At 54.7% G+C, this 27,713-nt stretch overlaps 1 protein-coding gene across 4 annotated transcripts; it reads left to right on the top strand.

Annotated features, from left to right (window-relative positions):
* INCENP (inner centromere protein) lies at positions 1-26,988 on the top strand. Of its 4 annotated transcripts, none has more exons than XM_064576319.1 (19): positions 1-170; positions 3,554-3,700; positions 4,095-4,208; positions 5,117-5,916; positions 11,142-11,193; positions 11,708-11,762; positions 11,847-11,949; positions 13,110-13,161; positions 13,600-13,717; positions 13,789-13,923; positions 14,454-14,465; positions 18,620-18,729; positions 18,804-18,924; positions 19,106-19,228; positions 20,225-20,346; positions 20,536-20,620; positions 20,746-20,838; positions 22,962-23,112; positions 24,630-26,988. In XM_064576319.1, the coding sequence occupies exons 2-19, from the start codon at positions 3,561-3,563 to the stop codon at positions 24,842-24,844; spliced, it is 2,601 nt and encodes an 866-aa protein (XP_064432389.1). In that variant the 5' UTR covers positions 1-170; positions 3,554-3,560; the 3' UTR covers positions 24,845-26,988. The 4 variants fall into 4 exon arrangements, with proteins under 4 accessions (XP_064432389.1, XP_064432388.1, XP_064432390.1 ...); XM_064576318.1 differs by having other exon boundaries at positions 2-170; positions 3,550-3,700; XM_045893527.2 differs by having other exon boundaries at positions 4-170; positions 3,550-3,700; positions 20,270-20,346.
* The last annotated feature ends 725 nt before the right edge of the window (positions 26,989-27,713 follow it).

Genomic DNA, 27,713 nt, shown 5'->3' with positions numbered 1-27,713 from the left:
TCTGCAGTTTTGAAATTTCGGAGGTTTCGCCGCGCTGCACCGCCCCATTGCTTCTCCGAACCCGTGAGCCCTGGAGACCCGGAGCCGAGGGTTTGGGCCGGCCGGGGGCTCTGCTAGGGAGGCCGCTGGACTTGGATCGGAGCAGCATTTAGGAGACGCGGTGCAGTCGAGTGAGTGCGCGGGGCGGCCGGCGGGGCTGGGGGTGGTTGGCGATTCTGTACCCTCCCGCCAACTCCAGACCCGGGGCGTGACACCCCCCCGCTTCGCCCCGCGGCCTGGAAATGGACGGACCACCTCTTCCAAGTGGCGAGGTGACCTGCCTTGGTCTTGGGGCCTGAGATGACTCCTTACCCTCCCCCTAGGTCACCAGATTCCGAAAGAATAATAATCCCCTCCCCGCCCCCGCCGGGTCGGGTGCCTAGCACCCTGTTTTGTGCTAGGAGGCCCTTTGTTGACCTGGACGTGCATGAAGCGCACAGCAACCCGGGATTATGCCGGATGGCATTTCTGTACAGTTAGCCCTTGCTCAACACCTCCCCCACCAGCTAGCAACGTTTTAAATTGACCATTTCCGGAGGCCAGTGCTGCCCCTCATTTTGTCCCTCCCCAAGGACTTTCTCAGTCAGCGGTTCAATTCCGTCCCGCCGCCGTGACCTTCCCTGCGGGTGCCCAGAACCAAAACTTGGCGCCCACCTTTCAGCGACTGAAATCGAGCCGGCGGCATAGCTTGTGGTTAGGAGCACAGTTTAAATCCAGGCCCCACCCCTGACTTGCTGGGTGACTTTGACTTAACTTCTCTTTGCCTCGGTTTCCTCATTTGCACACGGGTATCCTTGAGATCCTGGTGAGTGTTAAATGGAACGATGCTCCACCTGAGCATCGAGGCAGGCCTCAGTAAGCGAGAGCAGCTATTTATGATCGCGACCGTCCTTCACTGAGGTGTGGTAGACGGTTAAGTGCCCCACTTCCTACACCTCAAAAAACAGGCATCGCAAAGGAGGCCGGTGGGGCCTCTGGTCTGGTGGGTGGTGTGAGGGAGGTACTGGGAGAGGAAGGTGAGCTCTCTTCTCCCTTGGTGGGATGTTGGGTGCCCTGGGTTTGTGCACGTAGGTTCTTAGACCCGCAGAAGAGATTTTTTTGCTGTTCTTTCCCAGAGCCTCTGTGATAACACTGATCCTTTCTTTCTCAGAGTCACCTCTGTTCTAACTTACAGTGACCCTTCTTAAATAGCCAAGCTGAGGTCTCTAAAACAACAACAGCAACAACAACAACAAAAACTTTTCCAAGGAAGAAGCCTAAATAAACACTTTTTTTTTGCACTTCATGAAAGAAGCTCTCACCAACTGTATTTTGAACAAATACTTAAAAAACACACACAGAAAATATAGTAAATTGTTGCTTGCTATAGCTCTTCAGTGAAGAGCTTTTTTGTTTTGGTTTTGGCTTCCTTAAACAATTTTCTCTTTCCTGGCCTGGAACTGGGGTCCCACACTTTGCCAGGGCTGAGCTCTGGGACAGAGGGTGTGCGGGGAGGGAGGACAGCAGAGGCCATGGCTGTGATTGGCTGGCTTCAGAGCTGTCTCTGCCCAACTGGCCCTACCCTGATTAGTGCTGCTCCTGGCATCTAGGAGGGATGTGTGTATGGCGTGCCCTAACCTGTGTAGAATGGTGTCCCTATGTGTGTGTCTGGGGGGAGAAGTACTTGTAGGATGTTTATTTCTAGGTATAGAACTGACAGATGAATTAATTCAGTCATTAAGTATTCCCTTTATGCCAGGCACTGTGCCAGGCTCTGGGCTTTCTCTGCAAGCAAGACAGACAAGGGCTTGCCCCGAGGGAGCAAATGTTTAGTGGGCAATGACAGGCAGTAAGTAAACAGATATGCAGTTACCCAAGTGCCATGCAGAGAATTGAAATCGATGGATGGGATCATGGTGGTGGTCAGGTCCTTCCTGAGTTGCTGAGATCCAGGTACAAATAGGAAGTTTCCAGATAGAGGGCAGATCTTGCTTGAGGAACAGAGGCCTGGAAATTAGGCCTCAGGAAGTCTTGTGAAGGTGCAACAGGACCTGGTGTTAAGCTCTATAAGGTGTCAAGGGATCAGTGACTGAGCCCCTCCTTCCAGGAGCTTCCATCTTTTTTTTTAAAGATTTATTTATTTTAGAGAGAGAGAGCGCGCGAGAGCGTGCACGGGGGGAGGGGCAGAGGGAGAGAGAAACTCCAGCAGATTCCCAGCTGAGCGCAGAGCCTGACGTGGGACTCGATTCTGCGACCCTCAGCTCATGACCCAAGCCGAAACCAAGAGCCGCCCGCTTAACCTACTGTGCCACCCAGGCGCCCCCAACCAGGAGCTTCCATCTTCGGTGGGAGGCTGAGCTCTGCATGGTTCTTGATTTTAGGGGTGTAGATCAGGGTGGTGGGTCACTGCGATGGCATGAGACATGCAGTCTGTTATGATGGCTGATGTCCATCGCTCATTCATTCCCCTGTAGGGATATTTACTGAGCTCCTGCTGTGACCCTGATGAACACTTCTTCCTGGCCTGGGGCTTTGATGATGATTTTATAACTGAGCCTTAAGGAGGATACCTGAGTTGCTGGGTTATTTTAGAAATTAAGAGACATTGGTTTTGTATTTTTAGTATTTTCTTAAAAATAAGACATTGCTGGGCGCCTGGGTGGCTCAGTTGGTTAAGCGACTGCCTTCAGCTCAGGTCATGATCCCAGGGTCCTGGGATCGAGTCCTGCGTCGGACTCCCTGCTCTGCGGGGAGCCTGCTTCTCCCTCTCCCACTCCCCCTGCTTGTGTTCCCTCTCTCGCTGTCTCTCTGTCAATTAAATAAAATCTTTAAAAAAAAAAAAAAGACATTGCTTATCCATGCCTCTCATGCTCTCTCCTCCACTTCTAGGGCATTTCAGTTTAAGGGAGAAGGTGGTAGGGGGCTCTTCGGAGAGGAGCATGTCTCTGAACCCCTACTTCTTTACCAACTCCTTTGGAATGCAGAAGTGTCTGTTCACTGGCCTTTTGAAGAAGCAGTTGGAGCTGATGTTCTTTGGCCTGATGCCGGGGGTCAACTTGTGTGTAGCTCGGGGTGGGTGTGTCTAGCCGTTGCTCGCCCACAGGTAGTAAGAGGAGAGCCCACAGGCCTGTGACTGGGCAGGTAGAGAGGGGTCCTGTGCTGATCCAGGAAAGCGGTTGGCCATGTCTTGTCGTTTTAAGCCCCAGAAAAGGCCATTTGTAAGGACTGTTGCTACCGGAATTGGCTGGGAAGTGTGGATTTAAGGGGACAGTGGGCTGTGGGTAGGGGGGTCGATTGGGAAGGCGTTTGAAGAGCAAGAAGGGTGGGCCCTTCTTTTTGCAAAAATGAGGTTAGTGGATTGGCGTTTGGGACTTTGCACCTGTGGGGGTGGTTGTGAGCAGGAAGGGGCTCTGATTCAGGCACTGGGCCGTTGTGGCTGGGCATGGGCGCTGTGCCCTAGCAGGCTCTTCCCCAGGAGGAGGTCCCAGCCCCTAAACCTGAACCCTTGTGCCCCTCGTCTGCTTTCACCAGACAGAGCCACCATGGGGTCGACAGCCCCAGGGCCCATTCACCTGCTGGAGCTGTGTGACCAGAAGCTCATGGAGTTTATCTGCAATGTGGACAATAAAGACTTGGTGTGGCTCGAAGAGATCGAGGAGGAGGCCGAGCGCATGTTCACCAGGTGAAGGCGGGGAGCATGTTGGCAGGAGGTGCCTTGGGGGCACAGCAGCCTACATCCCTACCTGACCCGCAAGACAGGCTGCCAGGGGTTCCTCCAGAGTGCCCGCTGTGCTGGGGGCTGCCCTAGGATACTGGGAAGAAGGGGAGGTGGTGCTGAGCTGATCCTCAGGATGGGGCTGCAGAGGCTTGCTTGGTAGCCTTGCTCTGCTCTGTGTCTCTGGGAGGAAGCCTTGAATGCCTGGCAGGCGCCTTGCACATGACCTACACGAGCTTGGTGCGGGTCATCCCAGCTTGACCTGTCACTGCCAGGAAAGGGGTGGGGCCAGCTGGGTCGGGGGAGTGGGCTGGCATTTCGGGGGGGCAGCTTCGAACATCACTCTCCTTGTACCAAACAGAGAATTCAGCAAGGAGCCTGAGCTGATGCCCAAAACACCTTCTCAGAAGAACCGACGGAAGAAGAGACGGGTTTCTCATGTTCAGGATGAAAACAGAGACCCCATCCGGAAAAGGTGGGAGGACGGTCAGCTGGGCAGATGGGCTCTGTGGAGGCTTGGTGCCCGCCAGGAGATGTTGATTCGCAGGTGTTCATGGGGAGCAGAGGCTTAGCAGGAGTAGTGGTGGATACCATGTGGGCCGTGCTGAGGGGTAAGATGTCCCAGGGAAATAAAGCATGACCCAAGACCCCAAGACCATGGACTGCAGAGTGTGTATGTGTCGCGTACGTGTGCGCGTGTTTGTGTGTGTGTGTGTGTGTGTTCTGGGCCTTGGAGAATGGGAAGGATTTCCAGACGTGGGAGAAGAAAGAGAATCCAACCTACTGCTTGGGTGAAAGGAGCCAGAGGTATGGACCAGGGCTCCCCCTGTTGCTGCGTTTGATAATGCCCATGAAAATGACCGTGGGTTGCAGAGTATTGGGGGGAAAGAGGCTGGGTCTTGGGGTCAGGTAGTCCCTAGCTCACACACCCTAGCTCTGCCCCTTCTCGGTTGGGTGTCCTTGGGTTAATTTTCCACCTTTGAGCCTCAGTTTGCTCTAAGGTGAGGAGGATGGTCCCTGCCTCTCAGGGCCATCTTGTGGATTAAGTGACAGCATGAATAGAGCCTCCAGCAAGATGCTTGGCGCAGTGGGATCTCAGTCAGCGGGAGGCTTGTATGAATTTAATCTTCCCAACAGTTCTGTGAGGTCTGGCGTTACCTCACTTTCTAGGTAAGGAGGCTGAGGCTCAGAGAGGAGCAGCCAGGGGTCTCGGCTGGGGGTTGGCCAAGCCTGGACTAGAGCCTTGGTCTTCCACCTCCAAGCCCTCTGATTCATCCTCCATGCAAGCTAGTGGCTCCTGGGAAGATGAGTGCCCCTGCTCGATTTTGGGGTGCCCCTTGCCTTGTTGGGTTGTCTCAGCTTCTGCTCCGTTGCCTCCGGTAGGTTGTCCCGCAGAAAAACCCGGAGCAGCCAGCTGAGCTCCCGGCATCTGCGCAGCAAGGACAAGGTGGAGAAGCTGGCCACGGTGGTGGGGGAGAACGGCTCTGTCCTGCGGCGGATGACCCGCGCCGCGGCCGCAGCTGCGGCGGCCACCGTGGCGTTCGCTGCCCCTTCATCCAGCCCTGAGTCCCCCACAGCACTGACCACGAAGCCTGAAAACAGCCTGGCCGAGAGCCAGCTGGTGCCCGTGGTGAAGATCAGCGTCAGCGAGCGCCAGAATGCCGAGCAGCACGTCGGCCGGCTCGAGTCCGCCCAGGCTCCCTCTCTGGCTCCGTCCCCTCCAGCCACAGCCCCCGCCTCCCACAGCATCTCGATATCGGAGGAGGAATCAACCCCCAAGAAGCCAGAGGCTGGGAGACTGCAATCTGTTACCGTGAGCTCCCTGATGGCCACACCCCAGGACCCCAAGAGCCAAGGGGTCGGAGCAAGCCGGTCGGCCTCCAAGCTCAGGATCGCGCAGGCTTCCCCGGGCCCGCAGGACCTGTCAGGCTCTCCGGCCTCCCCATGGCAGGAGCGGGTGCTGGCTCCCATCCTGCCGGATAACTGCTCCACGCCCACGGGTACCCGCGTGGACCCGCAGTCAGTGCGGCGCAGCCTGATTGCGCCGTCCTCCCCTGGCCACCAGCCCTCGCTGGCCCAGAAGTACTCCCTGGTGGCCAAACAGGAGAAACCTGTCCGCAGGTCAAGCAGAAGGATTGGCAAGAAAGCCTCTGTAGAGCCGGCTGCCTCTGCCCGCATCATCTGTGAGTCGGGGGTGGGGCTCAGCAGCAGGTGGGGGCACCGTGGAGGGTCCTTGGGCCTCCTCCTCAGCCAGAGGAGCTCTGGGGAGCCATCGAGCAAGGAGCTGTCCCTAGAACTTTCCGCAGCGGTGTGAATGTTCCCTCTCGGTGCTGTGCCCTACCGTAGCCACTGCCAGCCCCGTGTGGCTGTTGAGCCCTCAGAAAGCGGCTAGTTGAGGAGCTGAATTTTTAGTTTTATTACATTTTACTTAATTTAGACTTAAACTAGTGGCTACCATACTAGAGAGCGCAAATCTAGTCCAACCCTCTTATTTTACAAATGAGGAAACTGAGGTCCGGGGAGGTTGGCCACAGTGTCCCTGTGAGTAATGACCATGTTGAGGCTCAAACCCAGATCTTTTACCCAGGGCCAGCGTGTTCCACTTTCTTCCCACAGAGGCTCACGTAGACTGACCACGTTCGTAGGCCACCTCCTGGTAGCGCAACTGCTGGTCTGGAGATACTGAGGGGGAGAGATGGGGATGCTCACCGCAGTAGGCGCGTTCTGGAGGGACAGAGAACGCAGCCATTTACCGGCCCTGTGACCTTGAGCAGGTTACGGAAACTTCGTGGGCCTCACCTGTTAACATTAGCCATGTTTTTATTTTAAGATTTATTTATTTATTTGAGAGAGAGTGTGCGCAGTGGGGAGGGGCTGAGAGAGAAGGAGAGAGTCTTCAGCAGATTCTGTGCTGAGTATGGATGTGCCCCATGCGGGGCACATCCCGACCTGAGCCAAAACCAAGAGTTGGCTTAACCGACTGCACCACTCAGGTGCCTCTGACATTAGCCATTCTTATCATCATCTGGTCCCAGCTCAGCGGACCTTTGTTTTGGTGGGAGCAGCTGTCTGTTATGAGCTACAGAGGAGGATAGGCAGCTGTAAGAATCAGAGCTGGCTGCCTGGAGGAGGTGGGGTCTGAGATGGGAAGGTTTTGAAGGATGCCCAGGGAAAAAATGTGGGAAAAGGTATCCCTAACAGGGAACAGCCTGAATGAAGACCCAGAGGAATAACATGGCAAGTAATGGGGTGTCTTGGGCTCATATGCCACACAAGGGGCTTGGGCTTGACCCCACTGATGTGGAGGGTGTGGTCCCTTGATAGTTGTTGGGTCCAGCCAGAGGACGGCAAAGCAGTGGACTGATGGAGGAGAAGGGCCAGGTTTTAAGTGAATGTGTCTTAAAATTGGGGTCAACTTCTGCCTGGCGCTTCCAGATATATGAAACACCAAGTTCTCATTTGGCCCTTGCACCAACACTGTTAGAATTCCCCTACTTTATAGAGGAGGAACTTGAAGCTTATGGTGGCCACCAAATCTATAAAATTGGGAAACGGTCTTGAGCCCCATGTTTCAGCCTTTCTGGGATGGCGGGCTGCTTGCTGAGGAGGCTTTGTGGAGAGCCCCGGAATGGGGTTCAGTCCGGCAGGTAAAGGCACCTCACCTTGCCAGGTCTCTTCCCCACCTGGGGAAGGACTTGGGCAGGACTTGCTCCAGGTCATGGGGCCTAAGGACATGCAGTCCGGGCGCCTGGCACACTGTCCATTTTTGGATTCGCAGAATGGCTGAGATATGTCTGACTTGCTTTGATGGTTACCTCAGGCTTGACTCTGATCCTTGGAAGGGGTCTGATGGAGCAGGTGAGCCTGGAGCTCCAGAGGGAGGGTTGGGGAGAGACTCCAGACAAGTCTGTCTCGCTCTGAGCGCAAGGCTCGTCCACCTTGAGGTGGAAGGAAGAGGGAAAGGAGGGAGAGAGTAAGACATGGAGCCTTGGTGACCTTGGGCACACCCTTCTCAGGACCTCAGTTTTCCCATCCGTTAAATGGTGGTAACACCTGCCTTGAATGTGGACCCCAACTTAATGCTAGGGTAGGGTACCAGCTCAGTCAGTCTTAAACCATAAGACCCAAGGCCTGTGTTCCTGAAGCTCAGTCTGGGTGTGGCCAGGCTTACCCTGAACTGAATTGGGCTGCAAGGGTATGGAACAGTGAGGGAGAGAGGCTTCCTGGAAGCCTTTCTGACACCCAGGCTCTGGGGCTTGGCTGGCCAGGCAACTTGGAGTGGGGGGGGGGTGGCAGGGAGGGTGTCTTAGTTTGGGTTTCCCCAGAAGCAGCCTTGATGTCAGGATTTGAGTGCAACTTGTTAATTTTGGAGGTGCAGGAAACACCTGCAGCGGGGTCTTGGGGAAGTGACACAGGGAAGGCCTGCCAGTGAAGGGGCCTGGTGCTTTGGGGGGGCCCTGGAAGTCAGGTGGAGCATTGAGGCAAGGGGCTGCCGGGTGGGGGGCATTCATCCCCTGCGCTCCTGGCCTGGTGCACGTTGGCCAGAGGGAGCCATTGGGCAAAGAAATGGTACAGCAGTTGGCGGGCAAGTGGGCTCTGACGTGGTTAGGTGGAAGCTGCTTCGGGGTGTTTGGAGGGTCCTACTCTTTGGGCCAGGCTCCTCCTTGGGGTCCCCCAGCCACCTCTGCATTGGGGAACAGCCCATCCGTCCCTCTGCCAGGACTGTCGCCATCTCCCTGCCACCACACCAGGCCTGAGGCCTGAATGGTGTGGAGATGGCCCTTAACATTCCAGAGGAGTCCTTGTGCTGGTGGAAGAGTTGTGCTGTCACGTGGCCTCTCCTCATCCCTCTGCTCCCCCAGTGAGCACCGACTGAGCTGGGATGGGAGACGAGGGGAGCCACTCTGGCTACTGGCCCCCCGCAGGTGGGAGCAGGCCCCGCCCGTGACTGTAAGCGGGCTCTGCCCCAGGCCCCGCTACACCCCCAGAAGCAGCGTCCTTCTGCTCTTCTCTCTGTGCTTCACAGTTTGCTGCTCCAGCCCTTTGTTCTTCTTCCCGCCTTCCCTTCGCCCATGGGCACTGGCTGGCCTCACCCTGGCTGCCTCTCAGCTTCACCTCAGAAAAGCCTGCCCTTTCCTGCCTCACGGCCTTCGCAGATGCTTTTCCTTCTGCCTAGACCAGCAGCTCTCAACTTTCGGTCTAAGCACCTGCTTCCAGTCTTAAAAATTATGGAGGGCCCCAAAGAGCTTCAGCTTATGAGGGTTCTGTCCATTGATAGTTACTGTATTAGAAACTAAAACTGAGGGATTTAAAATGTTTCATTTTATTTAATATTTTATTCTCTGTAGTCAAATTAATTCCTGTGATTTTAAAAAGATTAAGAATATTATTTAATACTTTGATATAAAAAAACCAAGCCCATTACTTATTAATGTTAGCTTTTTGTTTTTGTTTTTTTTTTGAATAAAATAAACAACTCTTTTCCAAAACAAAACTGTAATGAGGAGACTGGCACACTTCTACATCTTGCAGATCTTTTGAATGTGTGACTCTAAGGAAGGCAGCTGGATTCTGTACTCCATCTGTTGCCTTATGTTGTTTGGGTTAAAGCATATGAAGAAAAGTTGGCCTCACACAGATACGTAGTTGGAAAAGAGAGGAGTACTTTAAAAGACTTCCCAGATAATTGCGCACACTCATTTTTTTTTTTTTTCAGATAATCTGTGCGTGGCTTCTTAGAGGCTCAGTGCAGTGTGGAATCGGAAACCATCCTTGATCCCACCTTGGTCTGTCTGTCACTGTGAATGGAACTTTTAGCCATGTGTGATTTTGTAGCCTCGTGCGTTGATCATTTGGAAAGTACCATGTTACTGAGTTATGTGCCTCTTCCAAATGTCGACACCCTTCATCATCCATTTTTTTAAAAGCACATTTGTCTTCTGATCTCATCAGAAAAATCTTTAGGTATTGGGAAGCTATGAAGCTCATGGTAGTGTGTACATATTTTTCAAAATTCTGTTTTTGGCCTCTTTTACGGGGGCCTCATTCTTTTAACTATTGGCAACAAATATTATTTATTGTTTTATATTAAGTGACAGACTCACTTCATTTTTTAAGAAAATGTCTGCCAGCTATCCAAGATTGAATAGCCATGGTTTGCCAGTTGCCTTTTCAATTAAAAATAGTTCCATGAGAGAGAGTGGCTAGTTGAGCTGGGTACTCAAACATGGGCGCTTTCCAGAGACATGGGTGTGCAGCAGAGGGCGCTGCGCAAACTTTCCACCCTACCATACAGAGGATTTGGAAGATATGTACTTAAGTTTAGATTTGGTAAAATTCATAGTTTTTACTCCTTCATCGAGGACATTCTTAAGTGAAACTGGACATCTCTGTGCTGAGCGTGACGTACAGTTGGCTTCATGACCTCCGTCTGGCCCTCGGCCTCCAGCCGTCTCACCTGGCGTTGCTTTTGAACTTTCAGGGCAAATCCCAGCACAGCGAAAAGGGAAAATTATCTTTTAGTGTTGCCATGGAAACAGGACTCCACAGATCCCACCTGGAAGGGTCTTGGGCACTTGACTTGCAGGAGTCTGAGCGTATGCTCTGGGAACCACTGGCCTGGACATCCTTCTCCCTGCCAACCCTGCCCCTTTGCGACCTTGTCCTTCACGTTTCAGCCCCTAGACCAGCTCAGTTCCTGTCCGCCTTACAGTCTTTCAAAATCCTCTGCTCTTTCCTGTCGTCACACATACCACATGTCTTTCACAGGATTATTTGACGGTTATATAGACCAGATTGTGGCTCTGTCTGTTTTGCTCACCATTGGGTCCCCAGGGCCTGGTACATAGTAGGCCCTCAAAGAATAATTGTTGAATGAATAAGCTGCTTTGTGTTGGGCCCCATGCTGCATGTTGGGGGCCTGGAATTAGACATTCCCAAGACACTCCCAGCCCGGTGAAGGAGCCAAGACGTGCCCTCAGATGGGCAGGTTGCCAGCTAGGGAGTAGTGGGAGATGTAAAACCAACAGCTCTACTGAGGGTGTTAGGAGCAGAGAGAATGTACTCAGGGCCTCTACCCAGTGAAGGGAGGGGTCTCGGGGGTGGAGAGGGCCTGGGTCTAGTGAAGGGAGGGGTCTCAGGTGGAGAGGGTCTGTGGTTAGTGAGAAGGGTCTCTGGGTGGAGAGGGCCTGGGTCTAGTGAAGGGAGGGGTCTCAGGTGAAGAGGGTCTGTGGTTAGTGAGAAGGGTCTCTGGGTGGAGAGGGCCTGGGTCTAGTGAAGGGAGGTCTCTGAGGTGGAGAGGGTCCGGCTGCAGGTGAAGAGTGGCCAAGCCCCAACCAGCACCTGGGCCTTTTGGAGTGGCACCTGGCCAGTTTCTGAGGCATCATTCGTTCGTTTGTTTTTCCCGCAGGTCACAGTTACCTGGAGAGGCTCCTGAATGTGGAGGTGCCCCAGAAAGTTGGGTGAGTTCAATTCCAGGACTTGGGGGCCTTTCCCGGGCTGGGCAGGGCACATGGATTCTGTGCAGGTGAGCCCCAGGCCTGGAAGCATTTCCTGTGCCCGAGCTTTCCCTCCTGGTGGGGACCGCCAACTGCTGCAGCCTCACCCCATTCTAACCAGGCAGCAGATAACACAGGTGTCAGCCCTGGCCTGGCCGTGAGTCTCCTAAGGCTTACCCTGGGGTGTGGGCTCCATGGGTCGTCAAATCCACAGGGCCTGCTGGCCCTTCGGTGAATCGAGAGCCGGCCTCACCAGAGACAAGAGACAGTGGCTCATCGGGGCATGTGGGGTTGGGGTGCAGCCGGGAAATGGGCTGACATCCCGAATCAGGCCCCTGGCTCTGGCTGCCGTCCTGGCCTGCCTGGCACTGTGGGTTTGTGACCCAGGCCAGGGTGTCTGATGGGTGGGGGAGGGGCTCCTGTGAGGAGGACTCAGGCCGGCTGAACGGGTCCCACATGCCTCTTGGTCCGCTTTCAGCCCTGAGCAGAAGCCCAGCGAGAAGGCTGAGCCTGTGGAGGCGGCTGAGCCAGAGGTAAGGCGAGCGGGCCAGGGAGAGGAGGTCTCAAGGGCCTGGGAGTCCCGGGTGAGACCCCAGCGCCTTGGTTCCTCCCCCCAGGTCCCCAAGAACGTGCCCCGCAGTGCCACCAAGATCACCATTAGCACACCTGGCTCGCGGCCTGTGGCTGGTGGCCAGGAAACGCCCTCTGAAGGGCAGCAAGGTGAGTCTTTCTGCCCGGCCGTGGACAGAGACCAGGGCTGTGCTGGCCTTGGTGGCCTTGGTGGCCTTGGCACTTCCTGTCTGGGGAGAGGGAAGCCCGTATCCTGGGCTGTTGGCCAGAGGTAAATGACACCCAGGGGTGGTCGATCCCCTTTGGGTCCGCAGGGTTCATCGCCCAGCTTTGGGCTGGAGCTGCTGCCGAGCACCATGTGAATGGCCATGGCTGGTCGGTGTGTGAAGCTGGGGGAGTGCGGGGGGCCTGAGTTGGGGCATTGACTGCGAATGTGCCAGATCAGAGACTTGAGCCCCTCTCCTGGGGGCAGTGGGAGGAGCTCTGCGCTGGGGTGTGAACACCTGGCCTTGTTATGTCTCTGCCACCGCCTCACTTCTCACCTTTGTGGGTCTCCCTATGTGAAGAAGACAGGAGAGCTATGGGCTCTGGCACCCCCCTGGCTGCCAGGGGCGTCCCAGGGCCTGGCTCACGTCTTCTCAGCGGGAAGAGCACGATAGCTGTGAGGTCTTTGAACATGGCTTCCCCGCTTCATGTTCAAAGGGGGTCAGGGACAAGGGCCACACCAGCCCCGTAGCCCACGGGCGAGCTGCGAGGTCCCTTTGGAGGAGAGTGTTAAACGGGAGGGGGAGATTGGTGCTTTCCCTGAGCAGTGAAACAAAATGTCCTGACCCCACACCCCACGTGGGGACCCTGCATGGGAGCCCTTCCCTCCTCCTATCATGCCGGCCCCAGCTGATAGGCCTGGAGGAGTGGGGTTTCGAAGCTGGGTGAAGGGTCTGTTAGAGTTTGCAGTTTCCATAGGCTTCTGCTCCTGAAAGGTACTCACCCCCCTGGGTCTCAGTGTTAAGAGGTGGACGAGCCATGGTTGGGGTCACCTCAGTAGCATTGTCCTGCCGTTCTTGTCACAGGCGCCAGGCATGGGGGTGAGGGGTCCACGGGCTGGGCATAGCATGCTAGGCTCCGGATGTTCCCAGATTTCTCAAGGCCAGTCGGTGCTGAGGCTGATGGCTTCTGCCACTGACCACCCTGGGGTCTGCCAGGAAGGGAGCCTTGCCCCTGCCACGGCTGCTGCTGGGAGTGAGGGGGGGTGGGGTGGCTGGCCCCTCCAAGCTGTCCCTGCCGCCTCACCAAAATCGCTGTCTTCACAGAGCCCAAGACTGACGAAGCAGATGGCCCCAGGGAGCCACCCCAGAGTGTCAGGTTTGCATCTGGACAGGGCCGTGCGGGCAACTCTTGTGAGGGGCCCAGAGGGGCCTGAACCTTGAGTCCTTTTTCGGGGAGGGTGAGCATGTGGTCGGGGCCTCTGCTTCCTCTCGACAGGGGTGGGCCCTAGTACTCTGGCTGACTGAAGGAGCTGGTTCACTGCTATGAGACAAACCTGGTCCGGGAGTGGGTGACCAGATCCTAGACCCCGTCCTCTGCATCGTCCTGGCTGTGTGACCTAGGACAGGTCACTTCCCTTCCTCTGGGCAGCAGAGGGGTGGTCAGGGAGACCCCACCTCACCAGTGCTTTTTAGTCTGGAGCCCTATGCTGCGCCCACTTTCGTTCATAGGGTGACCTTTTATGGGGCGGGGTTGGCGCCCCGGGGCGGGCCCTAGGCTCAGCCCTGTGACGCGGCTTTCGCCCTGCTGCGGCAGGAGGAAGCGCAGCTACAGGCAGGCCGTGAGTGAGCTGGACGAGGGGCAGCAGCTGGAGGATGAGGAGCTGCAAGCCCCCAGGAGCAAGACCCCTTCCCCGCCCTGTCCGGCCAGCAAGGTGAGTGGGCATCTGCCCTCCCTCGGTGCCCTGCCCCGCGCCTGAGTCCTTACCGTGGTGCTCATCCACAGGTGGTGCGGCCCCTCCGGACCTTCCTGCACACCGTGCAGAGGAACCAGATGCTCATGACCCCGACCTCGGCGTCCCGCAGCAGTGTCATGAAATCCTTCATCAAGCGCAACACTCCCCTGCGCGTGGACCCTAAGGTGAGGGAGCCCGTACCCCTGGCCAAGCTTGGCTAGAGCTGTCCTGCCTGTCCCCTCGGCTGCTGGGAGTAGCGTGGATCTAGGCCAAGGCAGCTGTGTCCTGGCCCTGGTCAAGGGCCAGCTCCATCCTCTATGGCCCCGGGCTGCCTCAACATTTGAGGACTGTCCTGGCTCCTTGGGCTCCGCACTGCGGCTTAGAGGCTCGGCCGGCTCAGCGTGACGCCTGGGCCTCGGGCGCTGAGCTGGGAAGCAGTAGAAATGGCGTAGCTGGCCACTGCCGTGACGTCTGTCCCTACGCTCTCCACGCCCCCTCCGGGGCCTTGAGTAGTTAGGGTGAGGGACACACGTGGACGCTGTGCTCACTGGGGATGGGGGCTGGTAAGATGGGAGGAGGTGGTGGGGGGAGCACTGATGAGAGGCTGCGGGGCCCCAAGCTGATGCTGGCATGGCCAGGAGGGGGGCCTGCTTTCAGGGCGTCCCCCAGCCTGGCAGTAACTCCTGGCTCTTTCCTTGTCTCCTCTCCCCCACAGTGCAGCTTCGTTGTAAGTAAAGCCTTTTCCTGCCCCGGTAACCTAGCTGCCCCTAGCACTCACTTGCTTAGCCCTGCTCCTGCAAACCCACCAGCGCCCGTAGAAGCACTAACATGGGAAGTGGAGGGGTGCAGCCGAGGGGGTGGGGGAGCCCGAGGCGCTGGGTGACCGCCTGAAGACGCCCAGCCCTTCCGGGCGTCCTCCCCCTGCAGGGCCTGCCCTCTCTGCCCTTGCCTCTGCTCCCGGGAGGACGAGCGTTGACCTCAGAGCCTCCCTGAAGGCTGAGGAGGCAGAGGGGGTGCGGCCTGCGGCTGTTTACGGGGCCACAGCTTGAATTTCCCCACAATACCTCCCTCCCCGCTCCCCAGCACTGGGCTCCTCCCACTCAGGGTCCGGGGGTTGTGGGGGGGGGGTGCTGCGAAGAGAACAGAGAAGTTGTCTCTGATCCCCAGACCACTGAGCTCAAGCGGGGCACAGACGGGAGCTACTGCCGTGAGGGGCGGGGCAGTGGGGGGACACCAGGGCTGAAGGCTGGGTCTTGTGGGCGTAGCACTGGAACCGTCAACAGCGGCTTCTGAAGAGAAGGCCGCCGAAGCTGTTCTCTCCTCAGGTACCTCAGAGCTGAGCCAGGCCTTGGGCCCTGAGGAAGGAGCCCCAGATAGCCGGGATCGGCTCAGCTTGGGGTCTTGGCTTCCTGGGGTCTCCTTTGTTCCCACTGGCGCTTTGTAGGGCCTCCTACTAGGAGGGCTTCTGCCTCTGGCTGAGGGCCTGGGGCCTGGCGGGGCTTCTCAGCAGCTAGACAGGTGGGCCCTGAACTTGCCTGTCCTGCAAGGAGGCTGATCCCCTTTGGTTGAACGAGGCGATGGCATGCCTTCCATTGCGCAGGCAAGCAGGCTGTGTGGACTTCCACACCTACTTGTGTGCCAGGCCCCTGCTAGGCACCTGGGCCCACGGCAGTGAGCCAGACTTGGACTTGCTCCTCCTGCAGAGAACTCCCATGGCCCACACGGATGGCCTGGAACCTGACAGGCCTCGTGGGGATGACCGAGAGAGAGGTCCAGAGAGCTGCCCTTTCCAGCTCTGGGGAGCCCAGATCCCTCACTGGGCATCTGGGGGTGGTGGGCCAGTTCTCGGTTAGGAGACAGGGGGCCTAAGTGGGTCACAGGGACCTCGGGGCCTTGGACTAGTTGCCTAACCTTTGGCTGAATTTCCTTTGGCCACAAAAGGAGATTGAGGTCGCTTCATAGAAATGGGTGAGCCAGAGTCCTGTGTTCCAAGCACCCAGCACAGGGCTTGGTATGAGGTGGTTTTTAGTAAAAGACAGAGAGACTGCTCGGTTGAGGCCCCTGGAGGCAGAAGGAGCCCAACAAGCTTTTGGTTTTCTCACCTGCTGCCTTGGCCCCGATGGTGGCCTCTGGGGAGCAGGGACAACCCAGCCCACCTCGGAGGCTTGGGGGCAGAGGGCACACATGGATTCTATGACTCGGACAACTCTTGCTTTCTTCTATAAAATTTCACAATGCTCAGGATAGTTTCCCTGACCTGGGTTGGGAAATTTTAGCACTCAAACTCCGGGACTAAAACCGGTTTTGCTGAGACCTATGGGAAGCAGGAGTCTGGTCGGCACTTGGGGCAGGAAGAGAGGGTGGTGGGCGCTCCAGGTGCCATGGGAGCTTTGCCTCCCAGGTGCTTTCCTCACCGAAGAGCAGGGGGTGGGAGTCGACTTCTGCTTGGGTGACCCTCTTGAACCTGCAGAGTCACACTTTTTAGCAAATGTGGAGTAAACACTATTGCTAAGAAATTGTTTCAGTGTTGCGTTCTTTCCTCTCCATCGTGGGTGGTGACGACCCCCTGCCAGCAGTGGGCCTTCCTGCGGGTCTCCCTTCGGACTCTGTTCATTTCTCTTCAGTAGCTTTTTCTGTCTGTTTGGATCAGATACATTTTATTGACTTATCTTCATGTTCACAGACATCTGCCAGTCTTTCCCATTCTGCTCTTGGACCTAGGCACTGAATTTTTTTATCTCTGTTACTGTATTTTGAGCTCTAAAATTTCCAATTTGCTCTTTTCTAGATCTCCTCTTTGCTGAGATTTTCTTTTTTGCCAATTGTCTTAATGTGATTACTGTCGAAACATTTTTATGATAACAGCTGTGACATCTTTGTCAGATAAGTCTAACGTCTGTCATCTTGGTGTTGGTGGCTGCTGATTGCCTTCACCTGGGAGCTGAGATTTTCCTGGTTCTTTGTGTGCTCAGGAACTGTGGATTATATCCTGCCCATTTTGAATATCACGTTAGGGGGCTGCGTGTTTAAATCTTACAGAGAATGTTGGTATTTTGCTCTGCCAGCGACCCACCGGGTTTGGTTCAGGCTGCAGGTGTCCCCCTGCCTTCTGTGGGGTGTGGTTCCGATGTTCAGATTTCAAAGCCTCTGCTGTGCTCTTTGGATCTGTCCTGGGTGTGCTGGTCGGTGGGCAGGATAGGATCTGGCAGGTGGTCTGTGAGTTTAATTCTCCGAAGTTTGTGGTGTAATATTTAGGGTCAGATCTGTGCATCTGCAGCCCGCGCTGCACCTTGGCATTCACAGACAACCTTACGGTGTTGTTTTCTCCCTCCATCCTGTACATTTCCCTTCTCTGGGGTTCCCCCTCTCCGTCCTCCAGCCAGGAAGCTGGGGCTTTAGTTACCCTGCTCTGCTGTGTGCTTCCATGGCCACATCCAGGGTCACCTGGTGTGGGGTACACAGAGAAGACCAAAAGCCTTGTCACAGCCTTCTGGGGTCACAGCTCTGCTGTGTGGAGGGGAAGCTTCTCCCCCCTCAGAGTTTTGACTCTGCACGTTCCTGTAACTGCCGCTGTCCCCACTGCCACAGGGCTCCTTGTGGCCTGGGGCATGAGAGGAGGAAGAAAAGGACAAACCAGAATCGGGGTTTCTGCATACTCTGAGCATTAGACGTCCCCTTTCCACTCCCCGAGTCAGAATGAGAGGGCCTTTCGCAGATTCTGTGTGCACCCCACAGGTCCCTTTGGGGTTTCAGACCTCATTGAGTTTAGACTAGAGGAAAAATAATGGTAAACTTCCTGCAGTTCAGTGATGCTTCGAAGCGTGATCTTCCCCCTCTGCCTGCTCACATAGGCCTCACATAGCTGCTCCGTGCAGTCGGGTTTTATAGGCACATTCAGTGGGAGAGGCTGCGTGGAGTGTGTCTACCCTCAACCAGGAGAAACCCTTCTCTGCATCTTTAGGGTTACATTACCTTGGGGCCAGATTTCTAGGTGGGAAATCTGCAGTCAAGGTCAGAGGCCAAGGGGAAATGGATAGTCACTCATGCAGGGAGAGGGGCCTATGGGCAGCCGAGCCCAGAGGTGAGAGTCTGATGGGAGCCAGGAGAGGGGGATAGAGGGGGCAGCTCTGGTCCATGCCCTTAGCCATCAGGGGGCAAGTACCAGTCTTGTCCTTGGCCAGGGAGGGCTCGGAGCCCCCACCTATGCCCTCTGGTTGTCCACTGCTGTGCCTCTGGGGCCTTCTGGGCATGCGGAGGAGGAGGGGCCCAGCATTGATCTGCTGAACAACCAACTAGTACTTTAAAAAAGTTGTAAAAATTGTCATGTACCTGTATCACAGGGAGTTTGGAAAATAGGCCATCCTTAATACATCTCCCCAGCTTGTGGTGATCTGTGTTAGCACTTGGCCATATTTCACTTTTTTTAAAATATTGAGAAACACAAAAGAGTGTGTGTGTGTGTGTGTGTGTGTGTATACACATAGTATAAACAGAGCATGGTACTAATAGATGAACACTTATGTACCCACCACCCCCTGTGTAGAGCATTAACCCCAACTTCTACAGCTGTCTCTCCCTTCCCGGTCTCATTCTTCCATCTCTTCCCAAGTGCACTTTAACATAGTTCTAATCAGAACATTTATCCAATTTTGAGCCTGATTTTTGTGCTGCTTTGACTTGGCAGGGTTCAGTCAAAGGCACTTGGGAGGCCTTACGGTCCCCGACCCCCAGGCCTCAATCTGGGGAGGGAGGCATGTTTGGGGGTGACTCTGCCTCTCAAGCAGTCTGGCCGGGGCCCGGGGGCCTCCCCCCGCCGCTGCACCAGGGCCTTGCTCACCCCCCCAACCCCCTCCTGCCCTGCCCCCCCCCCCCCCGCCCCAGGAGAAGGAGCGGCAGCGCCTAGAGAACCTGCGGCGGAAGGAGGAGGCCGAGCTGCTCCGCAGGCAGAAGGTAGAGGAAGACAAGCGGCGGCGGCTGGAGGAGGTGAAGCTGTAAGTGCTCTGGCTCCTGGCCCCGGCCCGGCCCGGCCTCGGCTCGGCTCCCCATGACTGCCCTGTGCCCGCAGGAAGCGTGAGGAGCGCCTCCGCAAGGTGCTGCAGGCCCGGGAGCGGGTGGAGCAGATGAAGGAGGAGAAGAAGAAGCAGATCGAGCAGAAGTTTGCTCAGATTGACGAGAAGACTGAGAAGGTGCGAGCCTCGGGCTGGTGGGCTGTACCCTGGTGGGCCCCAAGCAGGTCAGACTCGGGGGCCCATGGCTTCTGGGCACCTCTCCCCTGGGCCATGGGGAACAAGCCGGGTTTGCAGGGGCAGGGGGTGCAGAGTTCTGGGCCATTCTGCAGGGCTGAGTGAGGAGGGGTGTGCTCTGCAGGCCAAGGAGGAGCGGCTGGCTGAGGAGAAAGCCAAGAAAAAGGCAGCAGCCAGGAAGATGGAGGAGGTGGAGGCGCGCCGGAAGCAGGAAGAGGAGGCCCGGCGGCTCAGGCGGCTGCAACAGGTACGAGGACAGGTGGGCCTCGGGCCTCGGGAAGGGTGGGGAAGGCTGGGCCGTGCCACTGCGCACACCCCGCTCTGTTGGGTCGGTCTTGGTGGCTCGTGTGGCTTCATGCCCGGAAGAGGTTGAACAAATGCCTTGGAGACGTGGACGGTGGCAGTGACTGGCCTCCCGCGTCCTGTGGAGGTAACGGTTCGAGGGTTAAGAGTATAGACTCCAGGGCCGCCTGCGTAGCTCAGTCATTGAGCGTCTGCCTTCGGCTCGGGTCACGATCCCAGAGTCCTGGGATCGAGCCCCGCATCGGGCTCCCTGCTCAATGGGGAGCCTGCTTCTCCCTCTCCCACTCCCCCTGCCTGTGTTCCCTCTCTCGCTGTCAAATAAATAAAACCTTTAAAAAAAAAAAAAAAAAAGAGTATAGACTCCAGAGCCTGACTTCCAGTCTCAGCTCTGCCGCTTGGCAGCTGTGTGACCCTGAGCGGGTCACCCGACCTGGCTGGGCGTCCGTTCCTTCAGGTACCAGTGGTATCTGCTTGATGGGGTTGGTGTGAGGACTGAACGTTTTGCCTCGGAGAGTAGGGGTTTGCTTCTTCCTGGGAACTGTCAGGCTTAGGACAGTAGGGAACACAGATCTGTCACTAGGGGGTTATAAGTCCCAGTAACTGAAGTTTAGTTAGTATTTGCCAGCGCCCGACGCTGCTCGCAGTATGTCCGCTGTGTGAACTCCGCAGCTTTGTGAGGTTGTAGGTATTCCTGTTGTTCCCGCTTTATCAGTGAGGAAAGCGGGGCCAGAGAGCTTAAGCCCCTGGGCCGGGGTCACACAGCCGGAGAGTCTGGCTCCAGCGTCACCCCTTAAGTCCTGGCTCTGCTGCTGAATGAAAAGCAGTTGTCCGCGGTGATTCTCGTGGAGCTTTGCCCGGGGTGTCCCCGCTGGGAGGGGAGCAGGCTGTCGGGCCGCGCTGTCCGCGCTCCTTCCCGGACCTCCGCCTCTCACGTTGCCAGCCCAGTGCTGGCCCGAGGCCCCCGACCTTGCTGTCTGTTCACCAGGAGGAGGAAGAGCGGCGGCACCAAGAGCTGCTGCAGAAGAAGAAGGAGGAGGAGCAGGAGCGGCTCCGGGCTGAGAGGTGAGGGGCCCGCGCCCCAGCCGGCCGGCGTGGCGTCCTGGCGTCCTGGCGCCGCCTCCCCGGGGCCCTGGGGAAGGGAGGCGGCTCCCCCGCCTCACCTGGGGGTGTGCGAAAGGACGGGCTCTTCTCTGGTCGGGGACTGGGCCCGGCGCGGCCTCCTGCCCTGACAGGCCCTTGCCGGGTCCTCAGGGAGCTGCAGGAGAGGGAGCGGGAGAAGGCCCTGCGGCTACACAAGGAGCGGCTGCAGAGGGACCTGGAGGAGAAGAAGAAGAAGGTAAAGGGGAGCGGGCCGGGGCTCCCCTGGGGGCTGCGGCGCTGCCTCGCTGCCCTGCTGCTGGGGGTGGCCCGAGCGGCGGGCCGCACCCGCACGGTCTCTAACGCCCCGCCGCTGGCTCCCAGGAGGAGCAGCAGCGCCTGGCCGAGGAGCAGCAGAGGAGAGCCAGGGAGGCGGCGGCCGCCAGCAAAGGCCTGACTGCGACCCCGGACGCGCAGGTGAGCCCCGCCCCCCACCCCGTCGCGTCGCCGGGCTCTGGCTCGTCCCTTCCCGGTGGCTGGAGGTGCGGACCGCGTCCTAGGACCACAGGAAATAGGAAGGATGCGGTGGGCCCAGCTGTTTTTACCATTTTGCATATGTGTGTTTTCTTACTCTTAAAAGTAGAGTTTGTTGTTAAAAAAGAACAAGAAGAAGAAACTAAACTTTTTTAAAGAGTATAAAGTGAAAGAAAGGCACCCTTACAGGAGAACTCCAAGTCTGGTGTCTTTCTATAGTTTGCACACATAAACCTCTACACACGCACACACTCTCGCACACATATACACTCATTCTGTCACACGCACACACACATACACACTCATTATCTCGCTCGCACACATACACACTCATACACTCGCACACATATACACTCATTCTCACGCACACTCGCACACACTCATTCTATCACACACGCACACACTCTCGCACACATATACACACACTCATTCTCTCACTCGCTCGCACACATACACACTCATACACTCACACACATATACACTCATTCTCTCACACGCACACACTCACACATACACACACTCATTCTCTCACTCTCGCACGCACACACTCGCACACATACACACTCATACACGCGTACACATACACTCATTCTCATTCATGCACACACGCACACTCGCACACACTCATTCTCACACTCTCACATGCACAACACACTCATTCTATCACACTGTCGCACGCACACACTTGCATACATACACACTCATACACTCGCACACATATACACTCATTCTCACTCATGCACACACTCGCACACACTCATTCTATCACACTCTCACGCACACTCGCACACATATCCACACTCATTCTCTCACTCGCTCGCACACATACACACTCATACACTCGCACACATATACACTCATTCTCACGCACACTCACATATACTCATTCTATCACACTCACACGCACTCTCGCACACGTACACTCATTTTCTCACACTCTCACACGCACACACGCAGAGTTTTCAGCGGGCACCGCCGTACATACTGTCTTAGTCTGCTCAGGCTCCTGTCACAAACTGCCACGCTGGGTGGCTTCAGCAACAGTTCTGGAGGCCGGACGTCCAAGGCCAAGGTGCCAGCAGATACAGCGTCCGGAGAGCGTCCTCTTCCTGGCTCACAGACGGTGGTCTTCTATCCATGTCCTCACATGGCCGAGGGGGAGGGGGGCTCTCTGGGGACTGTGTTCGAAAGGCACTGATCTCACTCATGCGGCCTCCACTCTCGTGACCTAATCACCTCCAAAGGCCCCACCTCTCAATACCATCACACTGGGGGTGAGGATTTAACAGAAGAATTTGGGGGGTGTAGGGGGCACAAACAGCATTTAGCCTATAACACATACCAATTTGGCCATTTGAATTTTTTCCTCCTTTTTTCCCCCGTTTCATTTAGTACGTTGTAGACATCTTTGTGTTTCAGCACTTGTAAATCTGCTATTTGACATCTGTGTACCAGTTACTTGTACCAGAATTTTTTTTTTTTTTTAATATTTTATTTATTTGTTTAGAGTGCGAGCAGGTGGGGAGGGAGAGGGAGAGAGAGCATCTCAGGCAGACTGTGTGCTGAGCGCGGAGCCTGATGCGAGGCTCGATTTCAGGACCCTGAGATAATGACTTAAGCTGAAATCAAGAGTCAGACACTCAACTGACTGAGCCACCCAGGCGCCGGAATTTGAACCAGAATTTCTTTAACAAGTCCTGATAACAGCTTAATATTCTTATAAACAAAAATGTGTTTTCATTGCAGTATAGTTTATGATAATGAAATGAGCCAAATGTTCGTTTATAACAGGTGGTTAAAAAAAGGTACCAATCATGGGGTTCCCAGGGGAGTATCCTGGGCTGTTGGAAAGGGGACACACTGACCAGAAAGAACGTTTGCAAAACACTTCAACTTGAAAAAGGAAGATACAGTCATGTATGTGGTGTGACTTTTTTAAATTAAAAAGCGAACCCCTGAGCCCTTTTTATTCCCCATGGTGCTGCCTAGAGCCCCAGCACTCCTTAGCGGTGAGAGATGCAGGAATGCGGGGGAGGGGAGCTGATGGCCATGTTTGTCTTCTCCAGTCTCCAGCTTGTACCTCCTATCAGATGACGCCACAGGGCCACAGGGCCCCCCCCAAGATCAACCCAGATAACTACGGGATGGATCTGAATAGCGATGACTCCACCGATGACGAGGCCCATCCCCGGAAGCCCATCCCCACCTGGGCCAGAGGTAAGCAGGGCCCAGAGTTCCCTGGGAGACCTGGGTCCTCACTTGTGACATCTAGGACCTGGAGGTAGCGGCTCGCAGCTGTGGGTGTCAGGAGGCTGTTGTACCCACGGGCTGGCAGATTGAAGCATTGGCCCAACAAGCCTGCATTGGGCCTTGGGATGTGCCCAGGGAGGGGTGGGCACCCTATGGCCAGTGGGCTCATCTGAGGACCAGATCGACAGTGTTGGGCACCTCTGTTCTCAACAAATGAGCTAAATTGTGGCTGGCTGCAGGCTGTTCTAGCTCGGGCTCTAGGCCCCTCCTTGGAACCCCACCCAATGGGCCAGCTGAGAGTGGGACCCAGAGAAGCAGCTTAGGGTCGGAATAGCGCCAAGAGTGGTAACAGATTCTAGACAGCACCCCACGAGCTGGAGCTGGGGGTTCCAGGCAGCCGGGGAAGGCCCACGGCAGGGGCACTTGAGCAGGATTTGACCCCAGAGTTTACAAGCCCCAGTGTCTAATCAGGAGTGGGGGTGAGGGTGACCAGGCCACCGCCGACCAGGGCGCAGGGCCTACTGGGAAAGGGGTGGGGCCCGTGCATACCGTGGGCACTTTATAGAGTGTGCTGAGCTGGGGGTCAGGGTGGGATGCAGTCTCACTCTCCAGAGAGAAGGGCCCAGAGCCCTGTCGGGGGTCAGCTCTCTACAGAAGACAACTTGCTTCGGTGTCACCTCATTTGAACTCCATGTTAGCCAGAATCTGATTTAGTCTCCCTAACTTCTGACATCAGGTCATTTGGGAGGTGGCAGCAGGCAGGGGTGAGCATGGCCGAGGAGCCAGATGGCTGGCAGAGCCACCTAATGGTGGTTGACCTTCGCCAGCTTACTTAAACTGGCTCAGTTTTCTCATCTGTGAAATGGGGGTGATACCAGCTGAGGAGGGTTATTTAGGATGAAGTGAGTTAGTGTTTGTAAGTGGCAGGCACATTTTCCACCTCCTGACCCCCCAGGGTCCTCCTAAAGCCTTGTTGACAGGGCTGTGTGCCACCCACAGCCTTGGCCCAGGGGCCCCCTCGGAAAGCACCCTGCACCACGGGACCTGGGGGCTGAGGAGAGAAGCAGCCGAGCATAGCAGTCAAGAACGGCAATGTATGCTTACGTTCTGGAGCTAGACTGGTCTCCAGACCCCAGCTCCCCCAGTCACTAGCCATGTGCCTCTGGGCACGTCTCACCGTTATGAAACGGGGAGAATAAAGGAGCTGCTTCCTTGGTGGTTGGGATAACGAGGTCAGGCAGTGAGGGCCCCACCCAGGGCCCGGCTTACGCGAGCGCCTGAGGACCCACGTTCAGGCAGAGCTGCCGGAGGATGGCAGTGGGAACAGTCAGGAAAAGCATTTCTAGGGACGAGGGCTCTGGGAGAGGAGCTCGTGTGGCAGAGGTGGGGGCATGCTGGGGTGGAGAGGGTGATAAGGGGCCGGGGGATGGGGAGGCTCATGAGGAGCCCCAAGGCAGTGACCTGACCCTCCGTGTCCCCCACAGGCACTCAGCTAAGCCAGGCCATCATCCACCAGTACTACCACCCCCCGAACCTGCTCGAGCTCTTTGGAACCATTCTCCCACTGGACTTGGAGGACATCTTTAAGAAGAGCAAGCCCCGCTACCACAAGCGCACCAGCTCTGCTGTCTGGAACTCGCCGCCCCTGCTGGGCGCCAGGGTCCCCAGCAGCCTGGCCTACAGCCTGAAAAAGTACTGAGGCCCCCAGGCCTTCTCAGCAGTCTCAGCCCCTGTGTGTGTCTATCTGTCCGCCTCTCTGGTGCCATCCTGCCTGGTGTTCTGTCTCTGGGCCTTTGCCATGTGTATATAAATGTCTTCTGTGGGCTGCAGGTAGAACGTGGCCCAGGCCTTTTTGGAGGCTGCACTCGGTGGGTGGTTGGGGGAGAACCAGCCCAGCCCCACCTGGCCTGCAGACAGCACTCTGTAAATAGATTGTTATAATTCAGCAGAATTTTAGCCTCTAGTGTTCGAGAGCTAGATTAATAAAGTCTGTTCCTTCAAGCCTGCTGTGGGTATTGTGGAGATGGGGGGGCCTTGGCAGAGTGCCCTGGACCCTGGCCCTGCAGCCACATGTCTCAGGCCACTGATGGGCGGGGGGGACCAAGGGTCTTTGCCTTTTCCTGGGGTGTACTTCTAGGTCACTTGGGTCCCACGTCAAGATGCTGATGCAGTGGGTGATTCTGATCCTGTCCTTGAGCAATGCTAAGACACAGGTCAGTTACTTGCACGATGGGGCAGGTGAAGCTACTTTCTGATTTTCTGGAGAGCTCCCTGTTTGGAAAGGGGGGCTTGTTCAGTGGGAAAGACATGGGGTTGAGGTCAGGAGGACTGGGCTCTTGACACAGGTGTGCCACCTAGGACAGTCCCTCAGCCCCCCGGGCTCCGCCCTTGCCACACGGATGGTCAAAGGACCTGACAAGGTGTGCACACAGCTAAAGCAGGAGCTCTGATTAGAAAGATGTCTCCTGAAACTATGTCCGGTTCGGTGCTTGCAAGCAGTTGAGATGTTTCTCCAACAAGTCCAGGCAGCTGCTCATTAAATGCTTAGTGTCAAGAACTTAGTGGCTCTGGGGCTGTCCCTTAGCTGCAGCGGCCAGCTCCTTCTCATCTGCGGCCCCACCCCTAGAACAGGGGTTGGTGAACTGTGGCCTCGGGGGCCAAATGAAACCTCAGTCAGTTTTTGTAACAAATAACCTGTTTTCTCTGGCTGCTCCGCTGAGGGCAGAGTTAAGTAGTTGCAGCAGAGGCCTTATGGCCCACAAAGCTGAAGATACGGTGACCCTTTACAGGAAGTTTGCTGACCCCTGCTTTAGGACAAAAATAAAGGCTAAATTCAAGAGTGCTTGAAAAATGAGGACATAGTGAACATACACAACAGACTGAAGTTTTAGAGGAATCCACCCATTAAAAAAAAATTTGATGGTTCATTCAAATATGGTGCACAATTCAAATTGGTTCCATATGCTCTTGGACTAGAAACTTGTGTGGAGTCCATTGGCGAGGGTGTCTTTACCTAGAATTGATCAATTTTTTTTCCTTTATGGACTGTACTTTTTTGGTGTCACGTCTCAGTCATCTTTGTTTAGCCCCAGTTCTCAAAGCTTTCCCCTTATGTTTTCTTCTGTTTTATAGTTTTACAAATATTACATTTAGGTTTATGATCTACTTTGAGTTAGTTTTTTTTAAAGTGTGAGGTTTCTGTTTTTGGTTTATTTGGTTTTGGGGGGCAGTATGTCCAGTTGTTCCAGGACCATTTTGTTGAAAAGACTGTTTGTTTCCCACTGAATTTCTTTTGCATCTTTGTCAAGAATCAATTAGCCCTATTTGTATGGGTCAATGTCTGGACTTTGTATTCTCTTCCATTGATCTTGGAGTCTCTCCTGTTACCAATACCACATCGTCAAAGTTACTGTATCTTGTATCCATCTTAAAAATCTGTTCGTATGGTTCCTCTAGTTTTATTCTTCCTTTTCAGAATTATTTTGACTTTTCTGTCAATTTTGTCTCTCCATCTAAATTTCAGGCTGAGCTTATTTATACAAAAATGTTGCTGGGATTTTGATTGGAATTACATTAAATCTATAGATAAGTTTGAAGAGAACTCACATATGATGGTGAGTCTCCTAAACCATCATATGACTTGTCTCTCCATTTATTTGCATCTCTGGCTTCTGCCATCAGCATTTCATAGTCTCAGCATCCAGATCCTGTACAAGTTTTGTTGGACTTATAGCTAAGTATTTTATTTTCTTGGAGTTACTGTAAATGGTATTGTTTTTCTAATTTTGGCTCCCAGTTGTTCACTGCTGATATATAGAAATACAATTGATTTTTGTGTGTTGACCTTGTATCTTGTGATGCAACTAAAGCAGTGTATAGAGTGACATTTATAGTACTAAATGTCTGTGTTAGATGAAAGGAGTTGAATCAGTGACTTCAGCTTCCACTTTAAGAAATTAGAAAAAGAAGAGCGAATAAAAGTATAAGCAGAAGAAGGGAAATAACAAAGGTAGAGCAGAAATCTATGACATTGGAGAGAGAAAAATAATAGAGAAAATTTAAACCAAAAGCTGAGTCTTTGAGAAGCTCAAAAAAAAAAAAAATTCATAAACCTCTAACTGGATTGATCAGGAGCAAAAGAAAGAAACAAATGGCCAGTGTCAGGAATGAGAGGTATAACCACTATAGATTCTATAGTTATTAAAACAACAGAAAGAATATTATGAGCAACTTATAATAAATTGGACAATTTAGATGAACACAAATTCTTTGGAAGATCCAAATTATTTTAGTTCACTCAAGAAGAAATAGAAAACCTAAATAGCTCTACTTATGAAAGAAATTGAATCTCACAAAGACTACTCTAGACCTAGATTACTTTAGTGGTAAACGCAACCACATATTCAAGAAAGACATAATACCGATTCTACATAACCTCTTTCAGGAAATTAAAGAGGAAAGAATATTTTCCCCTCCATCAATGAGGCCTACATTGCCTTGATCCCAAAACCAAACGAAGACACTGGAAGAAGGGAAAATTCGATACTTATCCCTCATAAATCTCAACA

The sequence above is a fragment of the Mirounga angustirostris genome, unplaced genomic scaffold (genome assembly GCF_029215605.1).
Source record: "Mirounga angustirostris isolate CCGP_5_RB_7025 unplaced genomic scaffold, mMirAng1.0.hap1 SCAF_13, whole genome shotgun sequence".
NCBI classification, from domain to species: Eukaryota; Metazoa; Chordata; class Mammalia; order Carnivora; family Phocidae; genus Mirounga; species Mirounga angustirostris.
This window is presented reverse-complemented; position numbering and strand designations above follow the sequence as displayed.

Bases quoted from the DNA above. Each gene is read 5' to 3' on its own strand.
- INCENP (XM_064576319.1), top strand. From the start codon at position 3,561: ATGGGGTCGACAGCCCCAGGGCCCATTCACCTGCTGGAGCTGTGTGAC. The intron at 13,162-13,599 runs GTTTGCATCTGG...CTGCTGCGGCAG, and splicing joins GAGCCACCCCAGAGTGTCAG to GAGGAAGCGCAGCTACAGGC. The intron at 18,730-18,803 runs GTAAGTGCTCTG...CTGTGCCCGCAG, and splicing joins CGGCTGGAGGAGGTGAAGCT to GAAGCGTGAGGAGCGCCTCC.